The sequence below is a fragment of the Bombus terrestris genome, chromosome 3 (genome assembly GCF_910591885.1).
Source record: "Bombus terrestris chromosome 3, iyBomTerr1.2, whole genome shotgun sequence".
Classification (NCBI taxonomy): domain Eukaryota; kingdom Metazoa; phylum Arthropoda; class Insecta; order Hymenoptera; family Apidae; genus Bombus; species Bombus terrestris.
Genome location: NC_063271.1, coordinates 4,582,067 through 4,610,064, shown reverse-complemented (window position 1 = coordinate 4,610,064; position 27,998 = coordinate 4,582,067). Strand labels below are relative to the sequence as shown.

Below are 27,998 nucleotides of genomic sequence, written 5' to 3'. Positions count from 1 at the left end.
TGGCAACGAGCACGCTCCCGCCTTTAGTCTAGTCAGAGAGCTGCACCTGTGAGTGAACCTGTAGCGTGCACCTGCAACCCGAAATCTAGCCGTGTGTCTCACCGACTCGCCGCTCTTCGTGGATCCAACGATCGTGATCCCTCGAATCGGCCCGGAGATCTCCGGCAAATTACATTTCCAACCCACCCCCCTCTGATCGCTAGTAATACACGTGTATATAATAGAATAGGAGGGAAAGTTCTTCGACAGTGTATGTTGCCTCTCGAACGAGAACAACGGAGAAAATATCCGTACCACGTCTGGTAATGACTCGGTGGACGTACGTTGCTCGGTGATCTCGCACGTGTCAGTGAACATGAAGAGTATTGTGTCGGAGGATGTTTTGTTGGGCCACGAGGATGATCGAGTGCGCGATACGATGAACGTTCGATGAACAATAACACGGTCTCTTTGGTGGTCTTACAGCGTGGAGGAAGAACCGAAACGGTCCTTCGCTCTTCAAAGTCCAAGCTTTTAATAACTTTGATCGGGAGGGAAACCGTGACATTGACTGTCATACGGTGACGTGCACACAGTCGCCTCGTTCGATGAGCGAAGAAACGTGGTCGCCGTTGGCTACACCGACTGAACGTGTCCTAGGGAATGCAGCGAGGGGACGCGAAGGAAGAACAAGGGGATACCGTACACTGGACTAACGAGTTTAATAGAGAAAATCATCGATGAACGCTGGTACCGCCACGCTAGTTACGCTCGATAACCATATAAATAAAATGGAAATGTAAAGGAGCCGGATGCTTAGCTAGACGTAGCCTGGGCAAGAAACGATGACACGGACAGAACGGCATGGATCACCGTCAGTGGATCGTGACGATCCGCATTCATGGATCCCCGGCGACTGTTAACGACGTTAGACCGTGAGATCGCCAATGATAAGATCGTACGATTCCGTGTGCTGTTATCGAGCCGCCTTGCCCATCGGCCTCGTTAATCAACCGCTCTGATTACCGGTTAAATGTTAATGAGTTTCCGCGAGATCGTCGTGGACGGATCGCCGTCGATCATCCACCGAAAGAACTAGAAACAGGTAACGTTCTTTTCGTGTGACATGTCGATTGAGACATCGTCCATCAGCTACGGTGTAAGAAATCGTAGCAGACGATATGTGACAGTCGCGTTTAGCCGATTTCGCTTTGCCGAGTTAATCCGATCGGATTCCTCGCAGTGAGATCATCGACAAGAAGCGATTTTCCATCTTCTGTGCCTACGCAGGCTCTGTCCATCGTCCCCGGAGGCATCGAACCGTTTCTTTTCCATTAGGATTCCTCGTAGGCGCATGCAAATTCCGGAAATACCGACTATCATCCTCTCTTTCAAATCATCGATATAAGTTGGAATAGAAGTTTATTCATGCAGCTTTTGAAATTCATTTATATGGAAATAGGAATAGAATGTTTCTATTTTTACGATTCTGTGTTTTGATACAAATGAAAATTTAAATTGAATCGCTGGTTTTTATATAGTTGAATACATCTTAATACTTCGACTTACAACATCGAATTGCACTCGCGATACAGAAATTGTACTTAAGAAAAAGTTTACCTTCGTCTTTAATTCAATTTCGATCTTAACTGCACCTTTACAGTTAAGCACCTTTACAGACAAAAATATTCTCCACTTTACGTCTTATTACACCAGCCCATAGCCAAAGCTTGCTTTAATATTTGCTACAAGAATTATTAAACAAAAGATAAAAAAAAATTTGTTTTAAATAATATCAAAACTGAGCCGACTGGAAAAAACGTAGATAGTTACATTCATAGCCAGATTCGTTCGAACGTTCGTCGGATCGGAATGCAACGTAACTGTCCGCTAACAGAATCTAAGCTCACTAACTCGGTATTCAACGATTAGCCTGATGTATCTAAATTTCTTCCCGTCCTCGAGAATCGTAGCTTGAATTTCTTCAAGCCGTTCACCGCTGGAGCTAATTGCATCGCATGTTGCTTTACTTTTCCGGTTTCTGCGGCTTCGCGTTGCTTCTTCGTGGAATGCGAGCGAAGTGTACAAAGCGCAATGATCATAGATCGTGGTGGAGCGCCGACGCGACGAGGCGAAGAAGGAGAAATTACGCGCGTCCGTGGGCCCGGAAGCCACGTGCACGCGCGCCAGTCTACACGTGCTTGTAAATTCACGGCCACGATCAGCGTTGAGCGTGTGCGTGCTCGTGTTCCGCCACCCCGCGAAACGACAGGAAGTTTGTGCTGTTCGCGCTCGTAACGTCCTTTCTCTCTCTTTTTCCTTCGCAGCCCCTGTCAAATTGACGTCCATTATGTTTTATAGCAGCGCGAAACGCGGAGGCGTTCCTCACTGTTTCGTGGTTATATTATGCGCGTTGAGAAAATTCTGCGTCGTTTCGAGGAAATAAAGAATAGGGATAGAAAATCTGAGCTTTCTTGTACGATAATTTATTAACTACTAATATTAGTGCCCCAACAAGCGACAAGTTGTGGGTTATAGGCTTCTATTTTATAATTTTTCAATTTTTATTTTGAATCGTAAATTTCATTGACGTTGATAATTTGTCATTTACGATCCATAAGTTAGGGTTGCGTTTCTTTATATATACATTCCTCTTCTCTTTTTTCATTTCCTTATATTTGTTCATTTCTATCTTACTTCTTTTTCATTTTTTAGGAAATGGAAGCTTGAAGTTAGAATAATATTTCTAATCTTCTTTTCTCGTGAGTGCTATTTCAGGAGATTAGTTTATTCATTTTAATCTACAACCATTCCATGCGCTCGTCGAATTACGATTATTCGCCAGAGGAAAGTTGTTTTTGTCGTCTTGAAAAAACTGCGAATGCTGTTACTTCTACGTGGTTACATACTGCGTAATATGTATGAATAATAATACACGTGGTCGTAAATTACAGAGAACGTGTGTGCACGTTTTTTGCGACCGATCGTACGCTTCCTGAGATCGCCCTATGTTCACCTATAGTGACGAAAGTGTTAATTGTTACGTATCGACGAACAGCTGTTTTTTCTTCTTGCTATTAAATATTAATATAATCTTCAGGCTCATGCGCCAATGTAACTGTTACAAACAAACATTTCATATTTCTAACTACGTAACGAGATACCAAACAGGATATCGTTGGTTTGCCGGAGGAGCGATGCGTCTGAAAAATCGTAACTTCCTAGATATTTGGAAAAATTAATTGCAAAATTATAGTACTTCGAGCAAGATAATAATTCTTAAGTCAATTAATTTTAGTTCGTCAGGTTCTCCCATTTCTTCTTTTTTTTCGCAAATATTTAAATAACTTACGAACTTTCCTTAATCTCGCGTCACTCTTCTACCAAACGCTTCACCCTTCTCAAACAAACCGATTTCTCACGAAGTAATCTTTCCATACGTCACGAAAACGGGATACAGCGATTTGTAAAAGTGGTCGGTCGGCGGACGATCATTAATAAATGGCGATGCGCCTGCGCGGGTTCAAAATGCGCGCGAAACGCGTGAGATATACGGCCGATGCAAATAACCGGGTACGAAGCGGCGGCACAATGCGATGAAGCTTTGGGAAATATTTTATTGCGGCTCACGCTGGAATCGACGTAATTCACACTTTGACCGTCGAACCGATAAATTTCCTGTGCTCGTGATCGCGCGAGCCCCGCCGCGTGCAGCGCATCTCCTCTTTCCGATGCGTTCACCGGCCCGGTCCCGTGGGAGCCCGTGGCATTCCACGAAGCGAGTAAACGAGTAAATTTGTAGGTAGAATACGCGCCTCCTCGGCCCGATCGAATCCCATAAGTCACGTCTCGAATACAGTGTTTAACCTGCGAGCTTATCGTCGATCGTTATCCCCGGTTCCACCTTTGTAAAAGTGTACGCGCGTGCGTGAATACGTACGCTTGTCGGCCTTAAATGTTCCGCGAGCATCGATGAAAATCCGCGAAAGCGACTCGATGATTTCATAGAACCGATTTAGGATTCCTCTAATTGGGACAGTCGTTGATTTAGGCTCATTTATCGGCGAATTCGAGACGATCTTTTATTTTTCACGTTTCTTTGCTCTGGGATATTTTCATTCCTTCGGGATCGAGTATCTTTGAGAGTAAATCGAAAGAAAATTGTTTGACGTGGAAAAAGAATTATCGATGCATTCGAGACAATTTGAAATTTATGCGATGTGAAATATTTTACGTAATGGGATCGATCGTGTTTCTTGAACTTGAACTGAAAGTTTGTCGATCGATAGATTGAAACTAGGATCAGTCTTAAATTAAAAACCTTAGAATTCGATTAATTAATATAATAGAGTGTTAAAATAGAGTGTTGTATATATGTAAAATAGAGCACGAAGTTTCGCGAAGTTCTTGGGTTTATATAATAACGTAATATTCGATTATCTTATGGAATTCCCTTGAAATATAGTGCTTTCGTTATAAGGTCTAGAAAATAGCTAACACTAAGTATAAAGATTATAGTTTAAAAGGAGAAAAAGTAATGGCACATATTTAATGAGACGTATTCAATTACACCGTACGCTACATCAGCTTTTTTATGGCCATGGTCCAAGCAACGTCTTAAAATCCATTTACAGGCTAAATCGGATAACCTATACTTTGGCTCTAACAAATTGTTTCAATTACGAAAAATAACAAAACGTACGGATAACATCGAGCAACATCAGTACACCTTATACCTCCGGCAATTACGAGATGTGCTCGCACAGTGATTTCACTCTTTCTAATCATATCCTCTTTTTCTCTTCGAATATCTTGGTTTCGAGGCTCTAAAACTCCAATGCTTTGTGTTTCAACATTTTTGGATAATTTTTCCGTTCCATCTGACAAGTAAACGGAATTCCAATTACGAAAAATCGAGTTCCCATCGAACAATCCATTCTAACAAAAAAGAAATTTCTATGTCCGATATCGGATTCGTCGAATTTACTCAAAGTTAAAGGAAGTAAACGACGAAAACAGATACGGAAATAACAGTTTAAATAGAAATCGTTCTACATACTCGTGGTATGAAAGAAACGGTGCCGGTTAGCGGAGCCACGACACGCCGAGCGATTTTCTAGCTGGTCAGATGCAGCCGTTTGCGACCGTCTCGTGGATCGATGGCTTCGTTAAAACTGTTTCAAGATCGTCGTCGTAACTGGTCGTGACCGCGTAATGCGATTTCTGTACTGTATGTATGTCGTTAATTTCAGGAGACGATCTAGGAAATTAATAACTGCCGGCTCGAGCAAGATTCCAGAGATGATACTCGCTGCTATTAAATGGTAAATCCAAAGCCCGTAAGAGGAGAGCAGTATCGATCGGGAATACGGTTGTTGGATTATACGGCACGTCGAACAGCCGTGGGCAAAAAGTGGTAGCGGCCAGTTTTGTCAGCTACGCTTCGATTGGCAAGTTGACGTTAAACAGCCGCCGCCGAGATGAATGATAGTGACAATTCTAATTAAGCGGCTACCCGATTGAGTCGGACCGTATTAATTACCGGCGGACCTCGAGGCACGTGCCGACTATCCGTGTTACCCCCTTTGATTTCTCTCTGCTCAACATTTTCACCATCTCGCGTTTCAACGTTTCAATTCATTACCATCGACGCTACCGACGTTTTACAGCGGTGCTATATGGTTTTAAACGATGCTACGTGGCTTTGTCCGAAGGTTCAGGAATCCTGAGATTCGGATTTTCGAAGCTCGTGAAGATTCAGAGCGTTGAAGCCGTGAAATTTAGGGATTTAGGGAACTCTGCAATTCTAAGATCTAGAATTTCAAAGCTGTTGCTCTCTATAGAGCGATGTAGCAGATTTGTAAATATATCTGAAAATTCTAGAATCGAGAGAGTTGCTACAACGAGGAGGCAGTTAGACTTTCCAATAATTTGAGACCAATTACGTCTCTTAATATCTTTTCTATGAAAGCAAAAAGATCGCAACCTGAAATTAAGATACTGTGCGTCTGATCGTAGTACACAAATGGTCTTACGTATAAATAGACAATAGTCTTACGATTGAAGATGAGAAGATTCACGAGCTAAAATTAACATAGTCTTGGCGCTATGATTACAGGGGACCTGAAGAGGCGACACTCTTGGAGCAGTGAGGTCGACTACCAGCCGGCGGAAACGGAAGCCGTAGCGACACCGGGAGGAGATCCCGCTGCCCCATCCTCGGACGAGGAGGACAGAGGCTCGTACAAGGTAAACCGCACGATCTCTAATCGCAATCCTGAAGATCTATTCGTGGAACACGTGCATCTTAGACGCCTTAATTCCGTGCACGGCTGGTAAAGACAATGTACCCTTTGTTCCATGAAATCACGACTCTCTGATCCCGTTTTGCCAAGTAATTAAGTAGCTGCGGGGCGTGTATTCGCTTCAAATGGTATTACCCTTCCTATGTGGCTTTTTTTCGTGCCATTTTTGCAACGATGCACGGGAATCAGTCGAATGAAACGAGAACGCCGATAATTGGCTTTTATATGGCTCGAAACGTGGATCGAATTCAATCTTTTAACGAGAGCCAGATTTTAATTATTTTACACACGATTGGTCATCTTGCGTAATTGATACGGGTACGTGTGGAATAGTAATTCGATTCGGCAACCTTCCTTTTTACAGTCGTAAGTTTAAGTCTTTTGCCTCAGAACGCTTTTGAATCCGTAAAATCAAGTGTTTGTTTTATTTGGTAGCGGAAATCTGAAATTATAAGTCGAAAGATATCGAACTCACAGTTTGCTATTTCGATCTTCGAATTTTCAATTTTATTGCAACTTCTTCACTACCGCTTTTGTCTCGCGATTGTTGCATCGTAGTAGTACTTATAAACGCTGCACAACAAAAATAAATGGTAAACCGGTCTTTCTTAATTATTAAAACTTCAAATTACAAGGAAGGACGAAGAATCCTCGCGTTCGTTCCCACAATCAGTTCTGCTCTTGCAAGTCGAACGATCCATCCAGGGATGTATTGTCCCTGGAAGTTCACCACGCAACGCCAGGATTTCTGCAGTTGCAGTTGTTAAAGCCTCTCGGGTTTTACGGTGCTCGCTGTCTGGCCGCAGTAGTAAAAGGAAATGCACCGTTGCGTTGCGGCCGTTACGCATGGACCGTCTCGTGAGCAATGATCCGCTTGTGCATATAAAACGTAATTTTGGTTAAACGCTCTGCGCTCGTTCCGTGGTCCCTTCGTATTCCCATCATTTTCATGGGAAAAGTGCTTCACCCTGCCTTCTCCGACTCGTTTTTTGCCTAAGTAACCCTGGTGGTTTCGGTTTTGCGATCTGGCCCTCGTAAAAAGTCCATCCTCCGATCTCTTTTTATGCTCGTAGGTAAAATATTACGTGGTCTCTTTCGCGGTTTCTTCTTTCATCCGGTATATTGATCGATCTATAACGTACTTTCGATCCTTAACTTTTCTATGGTGAAATAAACATATATTAAATCGTTTGTTAGAATTTTGAATTCGATAGTCGAAACTTATAGCTTCAGATTGCAAGATTGAACCTAATCGAAGATTAATCCTTCGTACTGTCGGTTGTTTTAGCACGAGACTATGAGAGTTAGAAAATTTAAACTTTAAGAACACGATCCAAAACATAAATTAAGATGCACGACGAGCGCTCTAAGAAAGTCACTTTTTCTGACCACAAAAGTCTCGCTACCACCATAACCATATCTTAGCCACGGTTCTCGCCTCAAGAAACTCATACGACTTAAACCTTACAATTACCCTTCGTTCCCTAAAAACTTCACTCTTGAACCAGACTCTACTCCGCGCTACAATCAACGCACCCCTAAAACCAGCCTTCACGAAACAATCAGTCGATCGCCGATCAATTCTGCCGCCGTAACAGTTTGCGTAGTTCCAAGAAGCTGAATCGTACCGACAAAGCATCTACATAAACCTCCGTGCATCTAGTCGTATTTCGTGAGCGAGAAATCCGCCGGTTTTCTCGGAAGCGATCGCGCCTCCGCGAAGCGAACAGCCCCCGCTTGAAGAACGCGAGAAGTAAAAGAAGACCATGAAAAGGAAGAAGATCAGTTCGTAAAGAAAATCGCGGCCGGCTAGAAACTCGCAGGCTGTTTTGCCACGCTATTTTTACAAGAGCGTGCAATTTTAGGATTCTCAAGTTTCGAAACAATGGAGTTTCAGGATTCGAGAGTTTCGAGCTTTCGCTCTTTCAACTCGGAGGCTGTGAATTCTACGACCGTAATATCAGAATTTTAGAATTTCGAAATACTAAGCTTCAGAATTCGACAGTTTCGAGGCTTCAGATTTTGGAATTCGGCAGCTTCAAGTCTTTGACTTTTTAAAAGTTTAAAATTTCGAGGTGTCGAGGTTTACGAGTCGAGAACTCCGACTCTCCGACTTTGGAGTTCTAAAATTTTGAGATACGATGCCTTGAAACTCGTCAGCGTCGAGACTCTATTTTCTTGGAATTCGGAAGCTTTGAATCCGTAATTTTGGAATTCTAAAATTTCGTAATAGAGAGCTTCGCAATTCGACGGTTTTGAAACTAAATTTTAGCACGTTCGAGAATTAAAAATCCATGACTTCGCAATCCTAAGATTTGAAAATGTAGAGTGATGCAATTCACGAGCTTTGACACAGTTTTCTTTGAAAACAATCGCGTCTCAGCTAAGCGAACGACGCTTAAAGGAAGATGAAGAGGAAGGAGATCGGCTGATGAAGAAAATCGGACGCGGTCAGAAACTAGAAGGCTGTTTCGCGGAGATATTTTTAGAGGAGCCGCGTGTAACGAGCGCGAGGCATTCGCCGTTTATGTCGAACGTTCCTCTTCTTCCACGTTTTCTTGATCGCAAAACGCCCTGTCTTCGAGGAGCCCTGAAGTGAAGGACGACGTCGAAAAACTATGCTACTCTATGCACGTAATGGCGAGCGACTCTTTATTTGGAAGGGAATTTTTCGGCGCGCCGGGGTGGCTTCTTTGTAGAGCTGCGAGGATTCCAACACGATTTCCGCTTCTTCATTTGTGTAGACTTGTTTCTGTTTGAGTCTATATACATATACATATATACAGTAGATGGAATACTAACGATTCGAAGCATAGTCGAAGGTATTTTTTCCAAAAATTAACAAGCAACTTGTTACAGGTGTTACACGTAACATATTACAAGTAGAAGTTAAAGTTTGTGATTTTGATAGTATCGAAGTTAATGTAATAAGCGAGAGAAAGTTAATTATCATGTTTGAGGATAGCCTGTGACGATGAAAGAATCGTCCAACGCTTCGACAGTGAACGAAATATTTCTTCGTTTGCAAACGGTGTATTACAATTAGAATTGTTAATTATCAGAATCGATGAAACAATAACAGAGATAATAATAACGCGAGATCCTCCACACGGTACGCACTGACGCCGCTTTCTACTGTATTAACAAAAACTTCAAATGCTCGTACATCAATAAGCAACGTACCATCGATTTATTACGCCATGAAACTATTCAAAATAAAAGAAGCCATACACGATCTATCCTCGAGTCCAAACAGAAACCACCTTTATTGATAGCACATCAGAGCGAACACGCGTAACACCCAATAGCGACGTGTCTTTCATTATACCAGCCGTCCTTTGAAAAGCAGAACTCGCATAGAGAAGAGGACGACGACACGGTCGGCCATTGAATATGACGTAATAAATGCTCGGTGGTAGAGTTGGACTTGGTTTTTCAGTTAGCCCTGGAATTACACGCAGGATCGCATGGCAGGCGTTTAAATCAAACAAATCGCGCGGCTCGACTTACGAGCGTTAATTGCTAGACTATGCGCCTCGTCTACCAAAGGGACTTTATTGCACCGGAAAATCAGGCACGTTACCGTTAGCGGGTATACGCGTCGCGGCCATCTGCGTGGCACGGCAAAGAGCATAAACGTGTAAATGCCTGATAATAATCCGGTCGAAAGGGCGGACAGGGGGATAACTCGCGCGTTTCTCGGTGAATAGTCGCGCGAACCGCAGTTTTACGAGTCTCTGCACCACCTTCCTTCTGAACACCTACACTGTTTGTCGTGCGAACAGAAACGAATTGACGATTCGGTGATCGTGACGCTCCAGCAGTTTGTATAGAAGCGGGTGGGGGTTGATCTTGGACCTTTAATATCTTCGTGATTGCTGTGCGAAGTATTGTACTTTGGTTAAATCGATCAACTCTCTGGAAACTTCTTCGTCGTGATACTTTGATTTCTCAATTAGTTTAACTTGCTTAATCCCTTTCGAATTAATCTTCTTTTAAATTTCTGTACGTTCAGTTCCTTTTAAGTCTCTTGCTGTCTTCCTCCTCCTTCTGCTGTCTATACGATCCGAGATGAATGTTACATTTCATTACCAAAACGTAAATAATCTTTAAATATCCGGTTTTTTGTATCCCACGTTTCTTACGAATAAAGCATTTCAGGGAAGAGATATCTGAAGAGATGCGAATGCGAATGGAAAAGGAGAACAGCAGGATCGTGCAATTTTGGGGGAATTTTAATATGTTTAGTTCCTTGTAAATTTATCTGCTAGAAACTAAGCAAATGGAAAAATACTTTATCGGAGCATAAAACTTTCCATTCGTTGTTTCGCCGTCTTACAATAAAATCAGAGGAAAATCTATCAGCCACTCGATATAAAAATCCCTGAAATATCGCTTAATTTCTCTGAATCTCCTTCCAGATTCGCGGTCAGTCTGATTGAATTGTGATATAGGGATGACGTATTAAAAGGCTTGGCGTTTTGTAGACAAAGAAATCGCACGGTTAACGTAACACGTAAGAAAAAAGAGACCTCGTCGTAATATCCTAGATTGTTGCGTTCCGCGAGTAAACGAAGGTATAAACGGTTTAACAACCGTTCATTCGAGCACCGTTCGGAGATCAAACTAGACGTCGTAATTACGTTTTACGAGGGTACGAAACGAGAATGGGGTTGGGTGTCGTGGCAGTTTAAGTAAACAATATTGAAACGTCGAGAATGTGGTGTAAAGGCGATGATATATAAATAAATATATGTATTATCTTATTACTATAATTAGTTTATTTACAATAAATGGATTAAACAGATGTTGATTAAACAAGAAACGATGGTTGTTTAACGTGAACTAATCACAATAACGCATTATAATTAAGACAACTAGATAATTAATTTGCAACTCTCGTCACCACGGATTCAACCCTCTCTCGACAACGCAATTCGCACTCTCTGGCTTCTCGGCTTCTCAACTCATACCGCTGTTAATTCGTTTATGTCCCTTAGCAACCCCTTGTCTTTTGTCTTAGCCTCGTATCTTTTGTCTTAGCCCCACCACGCACAGCTCAGCAACCGCTTGTGTAATTCACATGACACCCCGCAGACCCTTCGTCCACGATACTACATATATTTTATAATTTAACACATACAACAACATAATCGAAGATAATAATGAAAAGTAGCAGATATTTGAAGGAAGTGTAATTCACGGAGTGATAAACCACTGAAAATTGTTCACGAAAAGCTGTTTACAAAAGTATTAGGCACGTGACAAAGACGTGTAATTATCGAGATCGTTTGAATGAAAGATGGTCCAAAGTCACGAGATCGCTTGAACATAGAAGAAGGTCATGCTAAGGTTATTTAAAGATCATTCGACTAAATCGATTAAGATTCTAGTGGTTCAAGAGCAGACTAATGACATTGGAAGAACAATCAAGACCATTTAAGTGGAATAGTAAATTCTGTAAACTGGTTTTCTTAAGTAGTCGTGTTGCAAGCTCGTTAATTCCAACTTTGTTGCCAAGAAAATGGAAATTCTAATTCATTGAATTTATCGAGAGTGGTTCGAGTATACTATAGAGAATTCCTCTGTATATCGATTACAGTGTTTGTCGATCGCGCAGATAGAAGCAGCCGCGTTCGCGACATTTCTCGCTAATGTTGCTCGTGGATAACGTTGCAAAGAGAATTTCCTGACCATTACTAGGAATAACGTATCGATGTTGCAAGCATCAAAGTTCCGCCTCGCAACTATCGTAGATACGGTTCCTTTCCCATCTAATCTTATATTACAATAAAGATCAAACCAACTTGAACTTTCTCAGAGTTTATCTGTGAAATATTATACGTTCTTGCTACCCGTAGTCATCGCTACAACGTACGAGTTCTCACCCTCGCAAAATCAACTCTTACGGATTCGTTCGTCCTCTTCAGAGGCGAGAAACAAATCTTTTAAACAATTTTTATGGATCCCGAAAAATAGCAGGGATATCGTTACTCGTACCGCTGACAATAGGAAAAAGAGGAAACAAAGAAAGAGGGTTGCATGAAAGCAGCAGACAAGAGCGAAGGAAGAGAAGTACAATTATTAGGAAATAAAGTACAAGCAGAAGAAGAAAGTAGACGAACGAACGAAGAAATGAATAAACGGATGAACAAAGGGTGAATGGGAGTAATGTTCGTGTGAAGATAAAGTATTTAGAGACAGAGGGATAACCAATGAATCGATATATCTTTACGCTATTGTAGATGTCTGTAAGTCTATCTTTAATTTCGCTTCACGTTTATCAACTATATAAAACCAAGCTCGATCTCCAGGCAACCAGGCTGAAAGGAATAAACACGATACAATAAATTACGATATTTCTAGCGCTGACAGGGCTCGAGTTGCACGATTACACGCTGAAACCGTGTCTCTAGCAGCGAGAAACATTCGAAACGAAGAAACGGAACGTTTCAGACGAAAACGCGAGAAGATCGAGCGAGGGGGATGGGAAAAGTGGTGGCGTGCACGGTAATTCGAGCTAAGAGGTTGTAATTAACATCGCGCCAGCCGGCGGAGAAAGGCGGACGCGAAACGAAAGGGAAGAGGAAAGCCGAGGGTCTACTCGATGGACGTTCGGACAACAGGGAACGGGGCTACGAGAGAAACTCTTGGCCGGAAAGGTCGAAGAGGTTAAATATTCCGGGAAGGGAACCAACGACGATCTGCGAACACGCGAGTAAAAACGTGGAAACGCGTGACCTTTAAATCAATCACAGGTTCGGAGCCGCGCCGGCAGAATCTTCATTCTCACGCTCCCCAGAGAGTTCCATTCGATTCGTTCTATTTCTTTCCTCTCCTCTCTCGTACGTGATGTTCGCGAAGAGGAAGTGGAAGAAGACACAGCCAGGGTTCGCTCGAGTAACTTGCAATTTGGCCCATCCAGCCTCCACTTCTCTTCCTCCGGAGCAGCGTGAGTGGCTGACCTTTGCACCGATCGCGATTTCACGAGGACTCGGGTTCACGTTGTAAAAATTGTTGCCAAGTTCTGCGAATTTCACACGTTCCAAGTCGTACATTCGAATCGTAGAAAATTTTGTATTTTTTAATTCAACGATCATTCGACGAATACGATGGTGGAAAATTCGAACATTGCCCGTAGAAATCGTAATCGAGAGATGTTTAGAGATTTCGATTGTGGCAAAAGTTGAATAAGTTTGCAAATATCAGTTAGCTCCCTTAGATGTTACGTCTACGACGAGTCGTTTTGTTTCGTCATTAGAAATTAAAACTTGTGTGAGAAAGGGGGAATACTATGGTAATTAAAAATTCGTTAATGCCTCGCGTGACTTGATGACGTATTCGTAAGAATGATTCGGCGGGATCAAAGGATCTCAATAGCATGCGAGGTGCATAAGTCAGTGGCAACGTCTTCATGTACGTCTCTATGCCGTGACTCGTCGATTCCATTTTCTGCATCTTCAGCTTCGTTATTGTGGGAATGCCGCGGCACGTTGATTCAAAGATCATCGACTAAGCGACTAAAGGTGTACGGTGATGAACGAGCGTCCTATTCTTTTCGTACAAGCAGCCGATTAATATCGCTTCTCGTGATCGTAAACTAGAAACAAAGACCGAAAGCACCATTTACCTGCAAGATCATCCGTAAAAATTGCAACTCGATAGAACAACATAATTCAATTAACCTATCGATCTCGTCAAACCCACCAAGACACCCGTCTCTCGCAAACTGCTGAAAGAATCTCAAGTAAGAAAACGTATCACCCAGCTGTAACGTTCCAAGGCTAAAAGTCACCAGCTATAAAAGCTCGTACAGACACGTCCACTAGTTTAACCAAGTAACGAGTAACCGCCACAAGATCGCCTGCTACGTAGAAAGTGTACAGGATATTAATACGAATTTCAGATACAAATTTGCTCGATTAATAACGTCTGACGAGGCAAGTTTTAGCGTCCACACACGCTAACCTACTGAATTACTCGTCGCTCGACTAAATCAGCGGCTGCGTCTGTGCGTACCTGAACACGTTCCAATCAATTCCTACGCCGAGCAATGCGAAGAGAGCAACCAGTAGCCGAGACTCGTGAAACGCGAATCGGGTGACGAACCACATGGTCCGTACGTTTCACGTTCCAGGGAAATTGATACCGTGCGTCCAAGGTGGACAGATAAGATCGAGGTGGCCGCGAGCGAGACGCTAAACTAATGTCCCGTGCACAGTGGCGCGCGAGATAGATATCTTGAGAATTTCATTAGCATGATCCGAGAAGAAGAAGGAGGTTGCTGCCTGGGCTCGCGCCGCCATCACGTTCTCTCCCTTTTTAACTTGTCACCCGGGGCTAGCTCGCGTGTTCCTTCGCGCCATGGACCAGCCTTTCTGTCACTTAAACCGGACCCTCCTTCTTCTCCACCTTGCCCAGACTTATTTCTTTCTCAGGACTCCGACCAGCTGATTAGTCCACCAAGCGAGTAGATTCCTAATTACTCGAGAGTGAAACGCTTCTCTTTCGTCTTGTCTCCACCTTTTTGCGTCCCGTTCGGCGCTTATTGAAATCGAAGTTAACGAGGACACGGTCCTGGTTAGTACCGATCCCAGGATCTTCCACGAGGATTTATGGGACGTGTTGCGCGCCTGCCGTTCCTATTGTATCGCCTGAGTTATCTTTCAGCTAAGAGTTCTGTGTCCCTATTCCGATTGGTTTAGAGGTATATTGGATGTTTATTTCAACAGAGAGAGAGAAAGAGAAAGATAAGGAAAGATCCATTATTTCGTACAATTCGATATACAGTTTTCGATTTTTTCGTTCTGTGTAGAGATAAATTGACGCGTCTTTCGGTTCTATTATACCCGTGTATTTGTTATATGTCCTGAGAAATCGAAGGTTTGAACGCTATCGCTTACGAAATGTCTCTTATCAACTTTTTTAACGAACTATTTAATTCGAGGCTAGCGAAACGTTACAAATATACTTTGGTATATCTAGAATTAGAACGAGCACACTCGTCCATATATTTCTCTAATTTTTCCAAAATATTCTAAATTAAAATTCGATTTATCATTGAAAATAATTGGAAATCACCGACTAAAAATCACCAGTGTTCCGCAGGACCTAGGGGCTGAAGCATAGAATTTCTCTATCTCCGAACACCTTTTAATCACATAATCCGTAGAGGTGGAAGAAATTATTATTTGACTTTCGCAAAACGTTATACTCGCGCATCTTTTTTTGGCTACGTTATCCAAAGCATTCGCGTTATTGAAAATTTGTTGGTCCATGAAATTTATTACCTTGTTCCGGTCGTCCTAAAAAATGGAATAACGTGGATCGCCGATGACCACTGTTGGCAGTCGGCGTGTTAACCGAGGAAAAAGATATATTTGAAAAAGAAAAAGGAAAAAAGGAGCGGTGAAAGTAGTTTCGAGGTAATCGGTCGGCCGATCACCGGAAGAATCATCTCGTGGCGCGTAACACAAAGGGCTCGGTATAAATTATAACGGCGTTCCGGGGGCATCAGAATGGCTACTTAGCCGGCCCATTCACCGCGTAAAATCGAAAGCCCGGCCCGGGTGAAACGTCTTCATTTTTCATGGCCACGAGAGTCCCGGGGTTGCAAAGCGCGTTTTTCCCCCGGGGCTAACCCGCTTCATTACCCCTTCGCAAAAGAGAGAATATAAAATTCCCGACGTATTCGATCAGCCGTGAACAAATTACTATATAATTTTCCCGCCGGCGCGATTATTCACGTTAATGGTGCAATAATTCATAGGAACGCGTTTGCAGCCCGGGTCCAACGGCCACGTGAATGTCTTCGGAGATCGGTCCACGCGAGAGGATGAAACGCTGTTGAAAGATTGCACGGATAGTCGCGAGCCCCGATTCGTTTAATGGAAACGTGCTTGAAGCCGGGAGCCGCGCGATTACACCAGAAGAAAAAAAAGGAGCAGCTTTTTTCTTAATGGAAAATGAACGGGTTGTTCTTTTAGATGAATTTTCGTAATAGAATTAAAGTGGTTTCAGCTATAGGATAATGTGAGAAAAGGAGGGTTATTTTCTTGATAGATTGCCAATGTGTTGTTCTTTGGAATTTTCGTAATGGTATTATGTAACGGTAAATCGGTTTCGGTTATGAAATAATATAGCAAAAGGTGAATTCTTTTCTTAAGGGAAGACATGTTCAAGGATTGGCTTAGACGCTGTAACGTGAAAAGAGGATTCTTCTCTTAATGTGAAACTCTTAGAAGAATCTTTGTATAATCCAATATCAGTTTCTTATCGTATCGATTCTTACATTATCAACCAGCAGCTCCAGTTTCCTATCTCTTCGATACAGAATTTTTCTTTTCGGAAAAGAAAGATAAATATCTATGAATTTTTGATATTCGCGTTATCGATGTGTCCGCTGTAGAATGGGAAAGGTACAGAGGGTTGAATCGATTGGGGTTAGTTCTCTGGTAACAAAAGACAATTGCAGTTGTTCGGAATGTACGACGATTAAACGACTATAGTCAACGACCTATTTAGTCAATTTTCATTTATCGCTAGCTGGACAAAATAGACAAAATTTAATTTTATTTCAATTTCTCGTTAACTTCTAAATTACGTCGATTAATAACGATAAATGATACGACACATCCTAGCCCTTGCCATAATCGCAAAACGTCGTGCTTGTTTCTAGTTTAGAATCTGGCTAAAAGTGTGTTAATCTAACGAAGAAAAATGCTCCTAACCACCGTAACCACAACAGGATTCTTGGGAGACCGCAGTGTCCCTGGTGGCGCGAGTCCTCCACTTCCGGGTCTCATTGTTTCCTATGAAAACGAACGAGACCCAAGAGTTGGAAAGAGGAGGCCGCGGCGTAGAAATTTTACGAGGCGGTCCGTGACGTTCGTTCGTAAATTTCACGATGGCCATGGCTGGTATTTATGCGAGTCGACAGCCGTAAATTTCCACGACACGGTAAACCACGCCGGGGACAAGCGTGCGTCGACGAATAATTCATTTCCGCCAGAGCCAGTCCGCGGGCTAATTGAACGCCTATGAGACGAATTAATAATCCACTTTGTAGAAAGAGCTGCACAGGCGAAAGATTTACCGCGATCCGACCCATCGTGGCACAAGCTCGCGGAAGTGCAATATATATCCTATCTTAGAGCAAACGAACCTATGGACGTTGTTGTCGTAAGTAACAGCGACGAGTAATAACAACTCGTTATTAGCGCGTTTGTCGTTTAATAAATTAGAGAGGCATGCGGGTGTGGGCACAAGATGATCTTATGGGAAATACTGAACGTGTGATCCGAGTTTTAAGTTGTTGGTTTAACCCTTAGCAGACCGGTCATAGGTACGTAGTCTCAGTTTACACGACAGATTTTATTTATTAAAAATTATTGCGTTATAGGGATTCAATAAATATGCATAATAGATATAATACGTATGAAAATAAATACGTTCATATGGCTAGAAATAATTAGAATATCGTTATTACGAATGGTTTCATTGCATAATCTACAAGGCGACGAAATCCTATAGCCTTGATAGATTAACGTGTGACTCGTACGATTATTACGGTAAAGATCGAGCGTAACAGAAATTGACGAGAAAATCGAGTACAAAAATGAAAAGTGACGTGAAAAATAATCCTCCGATTACTTTGTTTGTTCGTTAAAGCGTTCACGGTCGAAGATACGGAAATTGTACGGTTTTAGATCGGATGAATTAGTACCTCCTAACGTGCCTTCTATAAATCTCGTTCAATGAATAACACGTTCATAAACTGGACAAATTTTTCATACGGCAGAAAAATAGAATATTTCAATTGATGCAATCGCGCAAACTACAAATTGCTACAATCAAGTGAACAATTGAGTTGGTTTTGCCAGGGTTGGAAATTACATTAACAACAGCTATAACGAGCCTCCTATTTCAATTTCTGAATGATCTACGCTTACACTTCGCTTCTAAAACGTCCTTTGATTATTCACGAACCTCAGCCGGTAGTCATTCTATTTATCTCTTGTAAAGGGAAGTGCACTTCTGTAACGCAAACTAGTCTCTTGAATAGCGCTCATTTCCCGTACAGCCACGTCTATTTACATTCGTGTAAGAAGCACACGTGGTGCTCGTTTCGAGCTGGTTATACCAACCAGTTAACACGACGTATTTTCCTCTTACAAAGAGGACAGAAACCGAAAGATACAAATGTTGACGGATGTTAAGAGTTTTTCCTCGACGCGTAAAAGCGAATTAAACGTTGAATGTTGGAATTACAGGAACATGGCTGTTCGGTGCAGACGGTGGACCTGGTGGCGGACTGTCCTTTACAGGTAGTGACACCCTCGTCGAGGTCGCCGTCACCGCCCAGATCGCCGACGCCCGCGACGCCCTCGACGCCCTTCGTACCTCCGAGGAGCATGGGGCAACGGCCAAGCACCCTGTTGCGCCCCAAAATCTCTTTGACCTGGGTGCTACGCGGGCAACAGCAACCTGCGTCCAACAACAGTCATTCTACCGCCAATGGGAACGCAGGTCCGTGGAATATGAGCGAAAGAAATAGTCTAAACTATGGGAAGCATGATGGAGCAATGATTTCGTTATAACGGAGTTCGAGTGAAACGTAAAAAAGTTGGGTCAATGCTTTAGATGCGGGGAATTTCGGACGAACGTAAAGCCTTTTGAGGGTCGAGCAGTCGTCCGAATGTGGAAAAATTGCGTCAAATAATAATTCGCACGTGAAGGGAGGAACCGAAGAGATCGAGTAACGGGTCGAGTATGGAGCTTTGGTCAGAATTGGGTCAGGCAATAATCCAAATATAGGAACCTCGCGTATGAAATTCGAGGCGAAGTAAAAACCTAACCGTATGAAAATTAAATTAAATAGCAGTTACGCAATGGAAAAGTTGAATCAGGCAATATTGCACGTACAGAAAATCGAGGTCGAGCAATACCAGTTGAGAAACTTAAGTCGTGTATACGTATACTTGATTCCTAAAGAGGAGAAATGACACGAGCTCCATGCAAGAAGAATAAATATCATAAATTACCGGTAATTTTGCTACTTCGTGGAATTCTAAGAAACAATGTTATCTTCGTATAGGTGGGAACGGCGATCGAGAGGGCTTGTCACGAGACAGTAAGGAAAGATCCTCGAAGAGGAGTGTGAAAAGCGTGAAAGAAAAAGATGGTTGTAAGGAGAATGTCGACACGGAGAAGCGAGAAAAGAAAGTCCTGCATAGAATAGAGAAGATCGAGAGGACGGAGAAGGTGGAAGTTCAAGAAAAGGTTCTCTTCTAATTAACATCTTTCAACGTGGAAAACACAACGCGTTAACAATTTACATTCACGTTTATTATCGTCCTCCTTTCAGCCTATCGGCAAGGAGGCACTGGCCAATGAGAGATCGTTGGACAGTCCTGTGGAGAAGCAGTCAGAAAAGGAATTTTCAGGGCTAAAGGAGGCGAAGGAGAAGGAGAAAGTTAAGAGGGCAGTGTCCGAACCATCTCTCGTATCTCGTGAGTCAACGTCCACGCCTAGTGGCCGAGAGAAGCACAGACATCGAAGAACCAAACGGTCCCACAAGCCCAGACCTCCGAGCAGATTTGGCTATGAAATCGCCGATCTTGATGCGTATCTCACCAAAGTAAGTACTTTTTCAATTATTAAAAACGAGACGATATGGCCTCTACAACGTTACTTTGGAAAATATTCCACATCTTTAGGCTTCTATAGAGAAACCTGCCAATATTCCCGTGGTCCTCTCGTTTCCATCCGTCCTGTACCAGACTCAAGGTGGTACTCAAGACGAGATGGCTCTCCCTCTTGGAACAGTGGTGAATGCTGTATTCAAGAACCAAACCTGGCTATACGTTCAAACTCCACACGGCCAGGAAGGGTACGTCGGGTACGCAGCTTGTCTACCATTGGGGATATTACCGCAACCAACCAGAGGACCTTGTTGGGAGGACTCAACAGACGTATTTCCTCGTCCCTTAGGTAATTTAAAAATTCATTTCCGATAGTATCGGTTCTAAAATTCATTTTTCATTAGTCTGTTGTTTCTTCCAGGTAACATGACTGATACGGAAAAGCTCAGAGATACAAGATCGGAATGCGGAGCTCGAGGCAGAAATCCAAGGGTAAAACGAGGTTCTAGGGATGCAGTGTCAGCCTGCGGAGAACGCAGTGTCGACAGATTGTACCTCAGGGCCGCGGCGAACGCTAGAACCAAAGGATCTCGGCATACTTTACTCGTCATACGTAACGATTATGAGGGTCAAGGTGGGAACGCTTTGAGCGTCTCCAAGGGTGACGTTGTTGCACTACTTAGCGATCACGTCAGTGATTGGTTCTGGGTCCGTTCCCGAGACGGCAGAGAGGGCTTTATACCTGCGGTAATAGCAGGTCATGGCTTTCTATGACTCTTACGTTGCTGTTGTTTGTCTAAAATTAGTTGCTCGTTCAATACCATTCGGAAATAAATTATCATTGTATTATATACCACCGCATCATTTGTCATTTAACATTTTTCTACGTTCGATTTCTTAATTAAACTTTGCTTTTTTCCAAATAAAACGCATATTGCTCCTTACAGTGAGAACTTGCTATTAAGTTTCCAACTAATTTTAGACGGATGTTAACTGTGTTTCTTTATACATATTTCATAAATGATCTATTAGTCGAATCTACCCGAAGCTGAGGATGACCGCGTTGCAAGAAATCACAACTAACAAACAGATACTTGTATATTTGTAAAAAGTTTTATATCGTATTTTATAAAATGCATATTGTATTAATATATTTATTAAAAAATATATATATATACATACATAATGAGATCACATTCTTCTGTAAATCAATCGGTAGGTTTTTCTGTTGTAATATTTTATTTCTATTAAGCAAACTTTAACATTAACTCGCGGTAATTAAAGTTCGTACAGACGTCTATGTTGTTCGAGGAACCGGCTATGCTGAACACTTTTTGTGGATTTTCCTGATATACAATACTATATACGGTATTGCTGGAAGTTGGCACTTTAGCTAACATTTCTCCTTGATAAGTTAGATGGTAAACGTGAGGTGCCGTCCCAGCAGCTATTACACGCTCTTCGTAGATGTTTGCCACGTGGATGCCTTCATCCGGAAGCTCGAACACAGTAGCTGCTTCCATCGTACGCATATGCCATAAAGATAAACTTGGACCACCACCACATAGCTAAATAATCATTATGTATCAAGTTTTCTTTAATCGTTACATTAAAATAAATATACGTTCTGCAGAAATAAAAAAAAAAGTATGTACCAGCCAATCTTCCGTGAAGTCTATGGCGCCAATCCATTTTCCAAATCTTGGTCTGGCAACTTTGTCTACTAAATGTGGAGTTAATATATTGGTGTTTTCTCTTTTTCGTAAATCCCACAACCTTACTGTTCCATCTTCGCCGCATGAAGCTAATTGATTACCCCTGTGAAAAGTGAAAAACTTTACGTACAAACTACATTATGTATTATTTATTAATAATTATATTATACATACATTAAGGATAGGCAATGAATATAGTCTGTATGTCCTTCTAAGCTTCTTAATATTCTACCATCTTCTAGAGTAATTACATAAATATTATTATCACCACAACCAGCATACAGAATGTTATTTGATTTTGAATATACTAAATAATTTACATCTGGTTTTTCGTAACTGTCCCTAAAAATAAACTCATGTTAAATATCATAGATAGTCGACATCGTTCATCCAAAATTTTATCATATAATCTTACTTATTAACTGGAAGTTGTATGGTCCATGATACTTTGCTTTTTGGAGCTTTACTCGAAGTAACTATTTTCCAATCCCATCCACATATTTCTCCTGATGTTCCTGTTACTAAGAAATTGTCTGTTGAAACCATACTTTCCACTTGTTGATCGGGATGTGCAGTGAAATGATAACTGGGGCCTTGTAATTCATTTTCTTCGACTTTATGCGGTCCTAGAGCTTTCAATAACCTACAAAAAGAAATTCTTTTAACTAAAGAATAAACTAAATTATAATTTTAACTTTGACATTACCTAAGATTTTTAAATACTGAACAAAATCTTTTGTCAGTTTTTACTATTTATATTATGTTGTTTATACGCTCTCTTTGACATAACCTGTATTTACATACTATTGACTATTTAAGTCAAATATTTACTTACTCGAAAACTGAAATATCTCCGTAAATATTTCCAGCTAATAAATAATTTCCATCCGGGGAGAAAGCTTGTGACAATATAGTGTTATAAAATAATTTTTGATTAGTTGTATCCGACATCATTTGTTGATCAACTTTCGTTGCATTCAAAAAGTTAAGGTTAGAAATCCAATTCAATGAAACGATTCATCAAAAAGAATGAAAAGAGTTTATTAAGTTTTGTAGTCTACCGCGTAGTTAAAAGTTATGTATGGAAAGATTACAAATTCAGAGATATAACAAACTGTTTTTATTGAATAGTAATCTATAAATTCAAAACAATTTTTTGTAGTATGTGTAAATAAAGTACATATATTGAGACAATAATCATCAAATAAAGTACAACATACATACAAAATATTTCAATTGTTGATACATTATAAAACAGTCCACGTTATAAAAAAATGAAGGCATATTTTATCCGCATAACGCAAATTTAATAAAACGTTAGATTCAATAAAAGTCTTCTTCAGCTACTTTTGTTGATGATGTCTGATTTTTTATCTGCTCTTGACTATTGTACATATCTGCAATTTGTTGCGCTGATGTAGCATCCTCATTGTTTTTATCATCGCGAATGCGGACAAAACGTGGAAATCGCAAAGATATTCCTTTCTCTGGATCAATAATACCAACGGCTGCCTTATGAACAGGTGACAAAGAAAGATCTGCACATTTAATTTCCCACACTTGAACTGGCTCGAACCAGTGATCAGGTTCGAGAGACGAGTCATAACGATAGTAGGACTTAGTTTGTGGTATTATATGTTCTTTGAAGAATTCTGTGTGCTTTTGAAGGTCTTCTTCACTAAATCCAGTACCAATCTACATAAGCAAGAAACATGTAAAGGATTAAAATTATATTTATCCAAACGATTAGAACATTGCAAAGCTAATGACATTTACTTTACAAACACTTTGATATTCCTCATTCTCTTGATCATAACAAGCTAAAAGAAATCCTCCATAGGTTCCTGTCCTTTTTCCTTTGCCTATATAGCCACCAATGACAACCACGTCTAATGTATCACCTACACCTTCTAAATAATCTTTCTTCAATTTTAACCAATTCCGAGAACGTTTAGCAATCTCATATGTTGCATCCTGTTCTAAGGTCTTCACCATAAGACCCTCGCAATTGCCTATTAAATATAATTATATATTTTTCTAGAATTATTTATTATTAAATAGAGACTAACCTTTGACTGATTCATCTAAGAAATCTTGCACTTGTTCCATAGTCGAAGTATCTAAACTAGTTGCAAATTTCCATTCTCCAATTACTTCTTTGAAATTCTTTTTCAATAATTCACGACGTTTTATGAAAGGTTGTTGTACCAGTGGTTCTCCATTTAAATACAATAAATCAAACATGAACACACATACTTGAACTTTAATGTCTGCTTCGTTCGCATCCTAAGGACGACAAAGATATATGTAAAACTTTCAAAGTAATTTTTTATACATTTTGCATACCTTGCGTTTTCTTGTACTGAGTATTTGGAAAGGTAGGATTTGTTTATTCTCGTTATCCCAAGCTACTGCTTCACAGTCAAGGATACAACTTTTAACTTCTTCACCTTGAGTATTTTTTAATCTTCCTATAATATCAGGATATTTGCTGGTATTATTTTCTTGATTTCTACTGTAAATATTAATTTTACCATCCTCGGCTAAATGAATCTGGAAAATATTTGTAAAAGTTAAGTATGTTCTTTCCTTGTAACATACTACCTCCATTCTGTAATATATATAATTATGAAAAATAAACCTGCGCTCTTTCTCCATCGTACTTCCATTCACAAGTAAATTTCAACCCATCGAAACGCGTTAATACTTCTTGCACACCTTTAGTAGGATGTGCCAACATTGGCTTCATAGGTATGCCAGGTGTAATTTTACATTTGTTTGATAATTCTTCAATCCCCTCTTTTAATAAAACAGGGATTATTTTGTCATAATTTGGACATTCACTGAAAATAAACATTATTATCATACGTATAAAAGTATTCAATTCTGGTATATAAAATAGAAACAAATTCTTACCAATATGTTGTTTTAAGAGTAAGCGCAGTTTCGTCGTACTTTTGTTTAAAGGCATCGCTTGACATTTTCTTACTCACGTCTAAAACTTCCGGTGGATAACTTTGTATTGGTGGTGTCATAGTACATGCTAGTGCCAAAGCCTATAAACATGGATTTTTTACCAGATTTTCTGTATCATACTGTAGCACTATCTTTAGATTACTTAATGAAAAAATCATTTTGCATAAATATATTAGGTTGTCCGAAAAGTGTCTTTCTTTCGCAAACGTGTTTTTTACAACAGTACATCTTCATACAAACGTGAAACCAAGTCTGTGAAATGTCGCGGTGTTTATCTCAACAGAACAAAATGGATCGTACGTAATTCGACAAAATAATATAAAACAAAAAACGTTGTGCGTGTATTATTTCCTCATACAATGAAAGAAACTTTTTGGACAATCTAATACTTACTTGTAACACAGATTGTTCTGCTAGACCAATTCGAAGTTTGCCGGCTAGGGACCGAATCAGATATCTGGCTTCAGTAAAACGACACGCTACAAAAAGCGATTGAATTTTATCCAATTTTTTGGTTAAAGACTGTAAGAATAAATTACATGATTACAATAAAAATATTCTGAAATTGTATGATTATAATACTGATATAAAGTAATTACAATTAATTATAATCAGTGCCGTCCATAAGCGAAAGCTCTTATGTGTCTTTATTTATGTGCCCGTATTGTGGTTACTAGCTTTACGAAATTCGGAGAGAGATATACGAATCTGATAGTTTCATTTTTTCACACACATTTTATTCATCAATTGAAGAACGAACATTTCACGTCCTGCCAATGTAAATGGAACAGCACTGCTCTAAATTAATAGATACATACCGCAGAACCAGTCATTTGTGCGATCTCTTTCAGCCTAGTATATACATTCGATACTGTCAGTGGAGCAGGTCGAAACATAGTTCTTTGATTGGAACGACTTCCTTCTGCTACGATGCCCAAATCCCCAACTGTTTGGACGTCTGCTTTAATTTGAGCTAATGTTCTACCAGTACATTGTGCTATAGCTTTCATCAAATTTGTTTCTGCCACCCCTAATTCAATCCCTGAAAAGAAGGTTATCATATTTAAACAAAAGAATAAAACGATATACGTACATATCTGGCTTACCTTCATAAGCAGGTGCTAATTGATTGAGACATAAATATATACTTGGAAGTAAGTCATCTGGGCTTAAAACTATTACAGATCGGAAATAATTTGATAAAATTTCTATTATTTTTAATCGAGCGCTTGTATCTTCGATCAATTCCAAGGTACGTGTCAACGCAATATATGGTACCCTAAAAAAATTAAACAATTATTTTACCATTGCAACAAATGATACACTATTAAAAAATATGAGACATACTTTTCTCCCCGTTTCCAAAATGCATCATTTATTGGGTCATATTTCGAGGCACTAGGTTTATAAGAGTGACTGGAAGACTTTTTCTTATCTTTATCAGTATTGTTTGTACTTTCTTTCTCTTTTGGAGCTGAAAGATATAAAGTTTGTTAAGATAGTTATTTATTTATTTAGTAACATATTGATAAATTAAATACCAAAAAAATTATGTATCTTCTTCGTAGGCTTCTCTATATTGTCTTCTTTTTTCTTTTCTTCTTCTTCGCTGTCCTTTTGAATATCTAGAACATCCTCATTAGAATTTTCTTCTTCATTAATTGGGTTATTTTCCTCTACATCAAGATTTGCTTTTTTGGGACTCTCTGGCAACTATTAATCAATATGTATTAATAATCATACATATGTATATACATATATAAATATGTACAAAAAATATATATATATATACTAGATTATGTTCTTCTTCGTCACTGGAATCGACAGGTGCTATTATCCTTGACCTTTTTTTAGTAGCTTTCTTTTCAATATTTTTAACATTCTTTTTAGTTTTAGATTCCTTAGGCGAAGACTTTGAAGATTCAAATCCATCACTTGTTTCTGTTTTTTTCTCTACAGTTAACTCATTTTCTTTCTGGTCCTTATCACTTGACAGATCTTTCAATTTCTTCTTTGCATCGCTCTTCTTAGGGGTACTTTTTACTTCATTGACTTTTCTTTTCTTTTTAGTAGCAGTAAGTGGAGTTTTGCTTTTTCTTTTTTCTTTTTCCATAGTTGTTACTGTTGGTGATAGCTTAATTTTTGGTGTTCCTAGAATATAGGTATAACATCAAGAAAACTGAAAAATATAGAATACATTTATTTAATTACATATATAGTTTACCATTTACTTTCTTCAGTAGTGAAGGAGATTTTGAGACTGATTTCTTCCTTGAGGAATTTCCAATAGGTGAACTAAAAAAGAAATAGATTGATAGATGAATGTCTTATATTGATATTATACATGAAATTTTAAATACACTATCAATTCTAGTCAACTATTTCCTAACAATTGCTATAATTAAATTTAATTACCTGGCAGTTTCACTGCTATCTCCACTATCGTCTCTTTTTCGTTTAGGGTTTCCCGAATTGCTTTGGTCTCCATTCTTTACAATTTTGCTATTAGCGAGTATCCGATTAAGAACATTATTTACAATAGGGAAAAAAGCATTCAATTGGAATTGTTTACTTAAAAATATCACAGGTCGCGAATAAATATTATTGAATACAATTGATCTCAAATTGAACGTAATACGAGTATACATAATCGTACTTGGATAAAATAATCCACGTACCTTGTATTATTAGATTCAGTCTTATCTTTCGTACTTGCTTTCGAAAAAAATAACCTGTTAAATAAGAAGAAATATTATAAATATATTAAAATAGTGCATAAGTTATTTTGTTAAATTACATACGTTATACTACGTTGTGCCATTCTAAGGTTTTTTATGGTTATCTTGCTGTACTGTTCCCGCGCATATTTTATGGGTCTAGGGTCATGGTATATCTATCGAAATTTGTATAGAGCCTGAAAACGGGTGGCACAACTGACCAGAAAGGTGTTTTACATGCAAAAATAAATCGAAGAAAATAACATAATCTTTTCGCTTTAGATTTTGTTTTCGAGAAAATCGAGTTTCAAGATTCGTTGAGTAAAATTTCCGAGATAAAATTTATATATATTCAGTACTTAGTTGTTACATATTCATTTGTACAGTCAATGGAACTGATACATTGAGGTCTTAAATTAAAACGTCATGTAATGACACTCATTGATGTAATCGTACTTATATCCTTATGTCCAACGAAACGAGACTTTGACTTACTGTGGCTACAACTGTTGACTGATACTCGAATGTCATTGCCTTATCTCGTTGGACAGACTGTAGGATATAAAAATCCTTTGAATCGTAGGCTACAAATGTTTTCATTAAAATACATATTCAATTTTTGCTTAATAAAGATTATTATTAGTAAAATCTGGAAGAAACAAT

At 39.8% G+C, this 27,998-nt stretch overlaps 3 protein-coding genes across 6 annotated transcripts in view; 1 reads left to right on the top strand and 2 right to left on the bottom strand.

Moving 5' to 3' along the window:
* LOC100642360 overlaps window positions 1-20,778 on the top strand; it is an 86,480-nt gene extending 65,702 nt beyond the window's left edge. For all 3 annotated transcript variants that reach the window (XM_020868468.2, XM_003394160.4, XM_048404409.1), the window contains 6 exons: window positions 6,098-6,228; window positions 18,557-18,812; window positions 19,381-19,565; window positions 19,651-19,923; window positions 20,003-20,276; window positions 20,349-20,778. In XM_020868468.2, coding sequence (XP_020724127.1) covers window positions 6,098-6,228; window positions 18,557-18,812; window positions 19,381-19,565; window positions 19,651-19,923; window positions 20,003-20,276; window positions 20,349-20,701 — 1,472 coding nt within the window. In that variant the 3' untranslated portion in view covers window positions 20,702-20,778. The remainder of the gene's footprint in view (window positions 1-6,097; window positions 6,229-18,556; window positions 18,813-19,380; window positions 19,566-19,650; window positions 19,924-20,002; window positions 20,277-20,348) is intronic.
* A 289-nt stretch (window positions 20,779-21,067) lies between these two features.
* LOC100642481 (THO complex subunit 6 homolog) lies at window positions 21,068-22,725 on the bottom strand. The gene is made up of 5 exons (XM_003394161.4): window positions 22,478-22,725; window positions 22,058-22,285; window positions 21,817-21,984; window positions 21,583-21,745; window positions 21,068-21,495 (listed from the first exon to the last, which is right to left on the bottom strand). Exons 1-5 carry the CDS (start codon window positions 22,594-22,596, stop codon window positions 21,175-21,177), a joined length of 999 nt encoding a protein of 332 aa, XP_003394209.3. The 5' UTR covers window positions 22,597-22,725; the 3' UTR covers window positions 21,068-21,174.
* A 14-nt stretch (window positions 22,726-22,739) lies between these two features.
* On the bottom strand, window positions 22,740-27,908 carry LOC100644633 (DNA ligase 1). 2 transcript variants are annotated; one of them, XM_048404403.1, is made up of 16 exons: window positions 27,420-27,907; window positions 27,297-27,350; window positions 27,034-27,120; window positions 26,843-26,913; window positions 26,411-26,769; window positions 26,160-26,331; window positions 25,966-26,092; window positions 25,725-25,897; window positions 25,437-25,660; window positions 25,012-25,140; window positions 24,559-24,698; window positions 24,284-24,485; window positions 23,989-24,195; window positions 23,712-23,928; window positions 23,419-23,654; window positions 22,740-23,337 (listed from the first exon to the last, which is right to left on the bottom strand). In XM_048404403.1, the coding sequence occupies exons 1-16, from the start codon at window positions 27,437-27,439 to the stop codon at window positions 22,966-22,968; spliced, it is 2,790 nt and encodes a 929-aa protein (XP_048260360.1). In that variant the 5' UTR covers window positions 27,440-27,907; the 3' UTR covers window positions 22,740-22,965. The 2 variants fall into 2 exon arrangements, with proteins under 2 accessions (XP_048260360.1, XP_048260359.1); XM_048404402.1 differs by having other exon boundaries at window positions 27,034-27,350; window positions 27,420-27,908.
* Window positions 27,909-27,998: the final 90 nt, after the last annotated feature.

Bases quoted from the DNA above. Each gene is read 5' to 3' on its own strand.
- LOC100642481 (XM_003394161.4), bottom strand. From the start codon at position 22,596: ATGATGTCGGATACAACTAATCAAAAATTATTTTATAACACTATATTG. The intron at 22,286-22,477 runs GTAAGTAAATAT...TTCTTTTTGTAG, and splicing joins GGAGATATTTCAGTTTTCGA to GTTATTGAAAGCTCTAGGAC. The intron at 21,496-21,582 runs GTACATACTTTT...ATGATTATTTAG, and splicing joins ACTTCACGGAAGATTGGCTG to CTATGTGGTGGTGGTCCAAG.
- LOC100644633 (XM_048404402.1), bottom strand. From the start codon at position 27,266: ATGTATACTCGTATTACGTTCAATTTGAGATCAATTGTATTCAATAAT. The intron at 26,770-26,842 runs GTAAACTATATA...CCTATATTCTAG, and splicing joins ACTACTGAAGAAAGTAAATG to GAACACCAAAAATTAAGCTA. The intron at 24,196-24,283 runs GTTTATTTTTCA...AATATTTTCCAG, and splicing joins ACGATGGAGAAAGAGCGCAG to ATTCATTTAGCCGAGGATGG.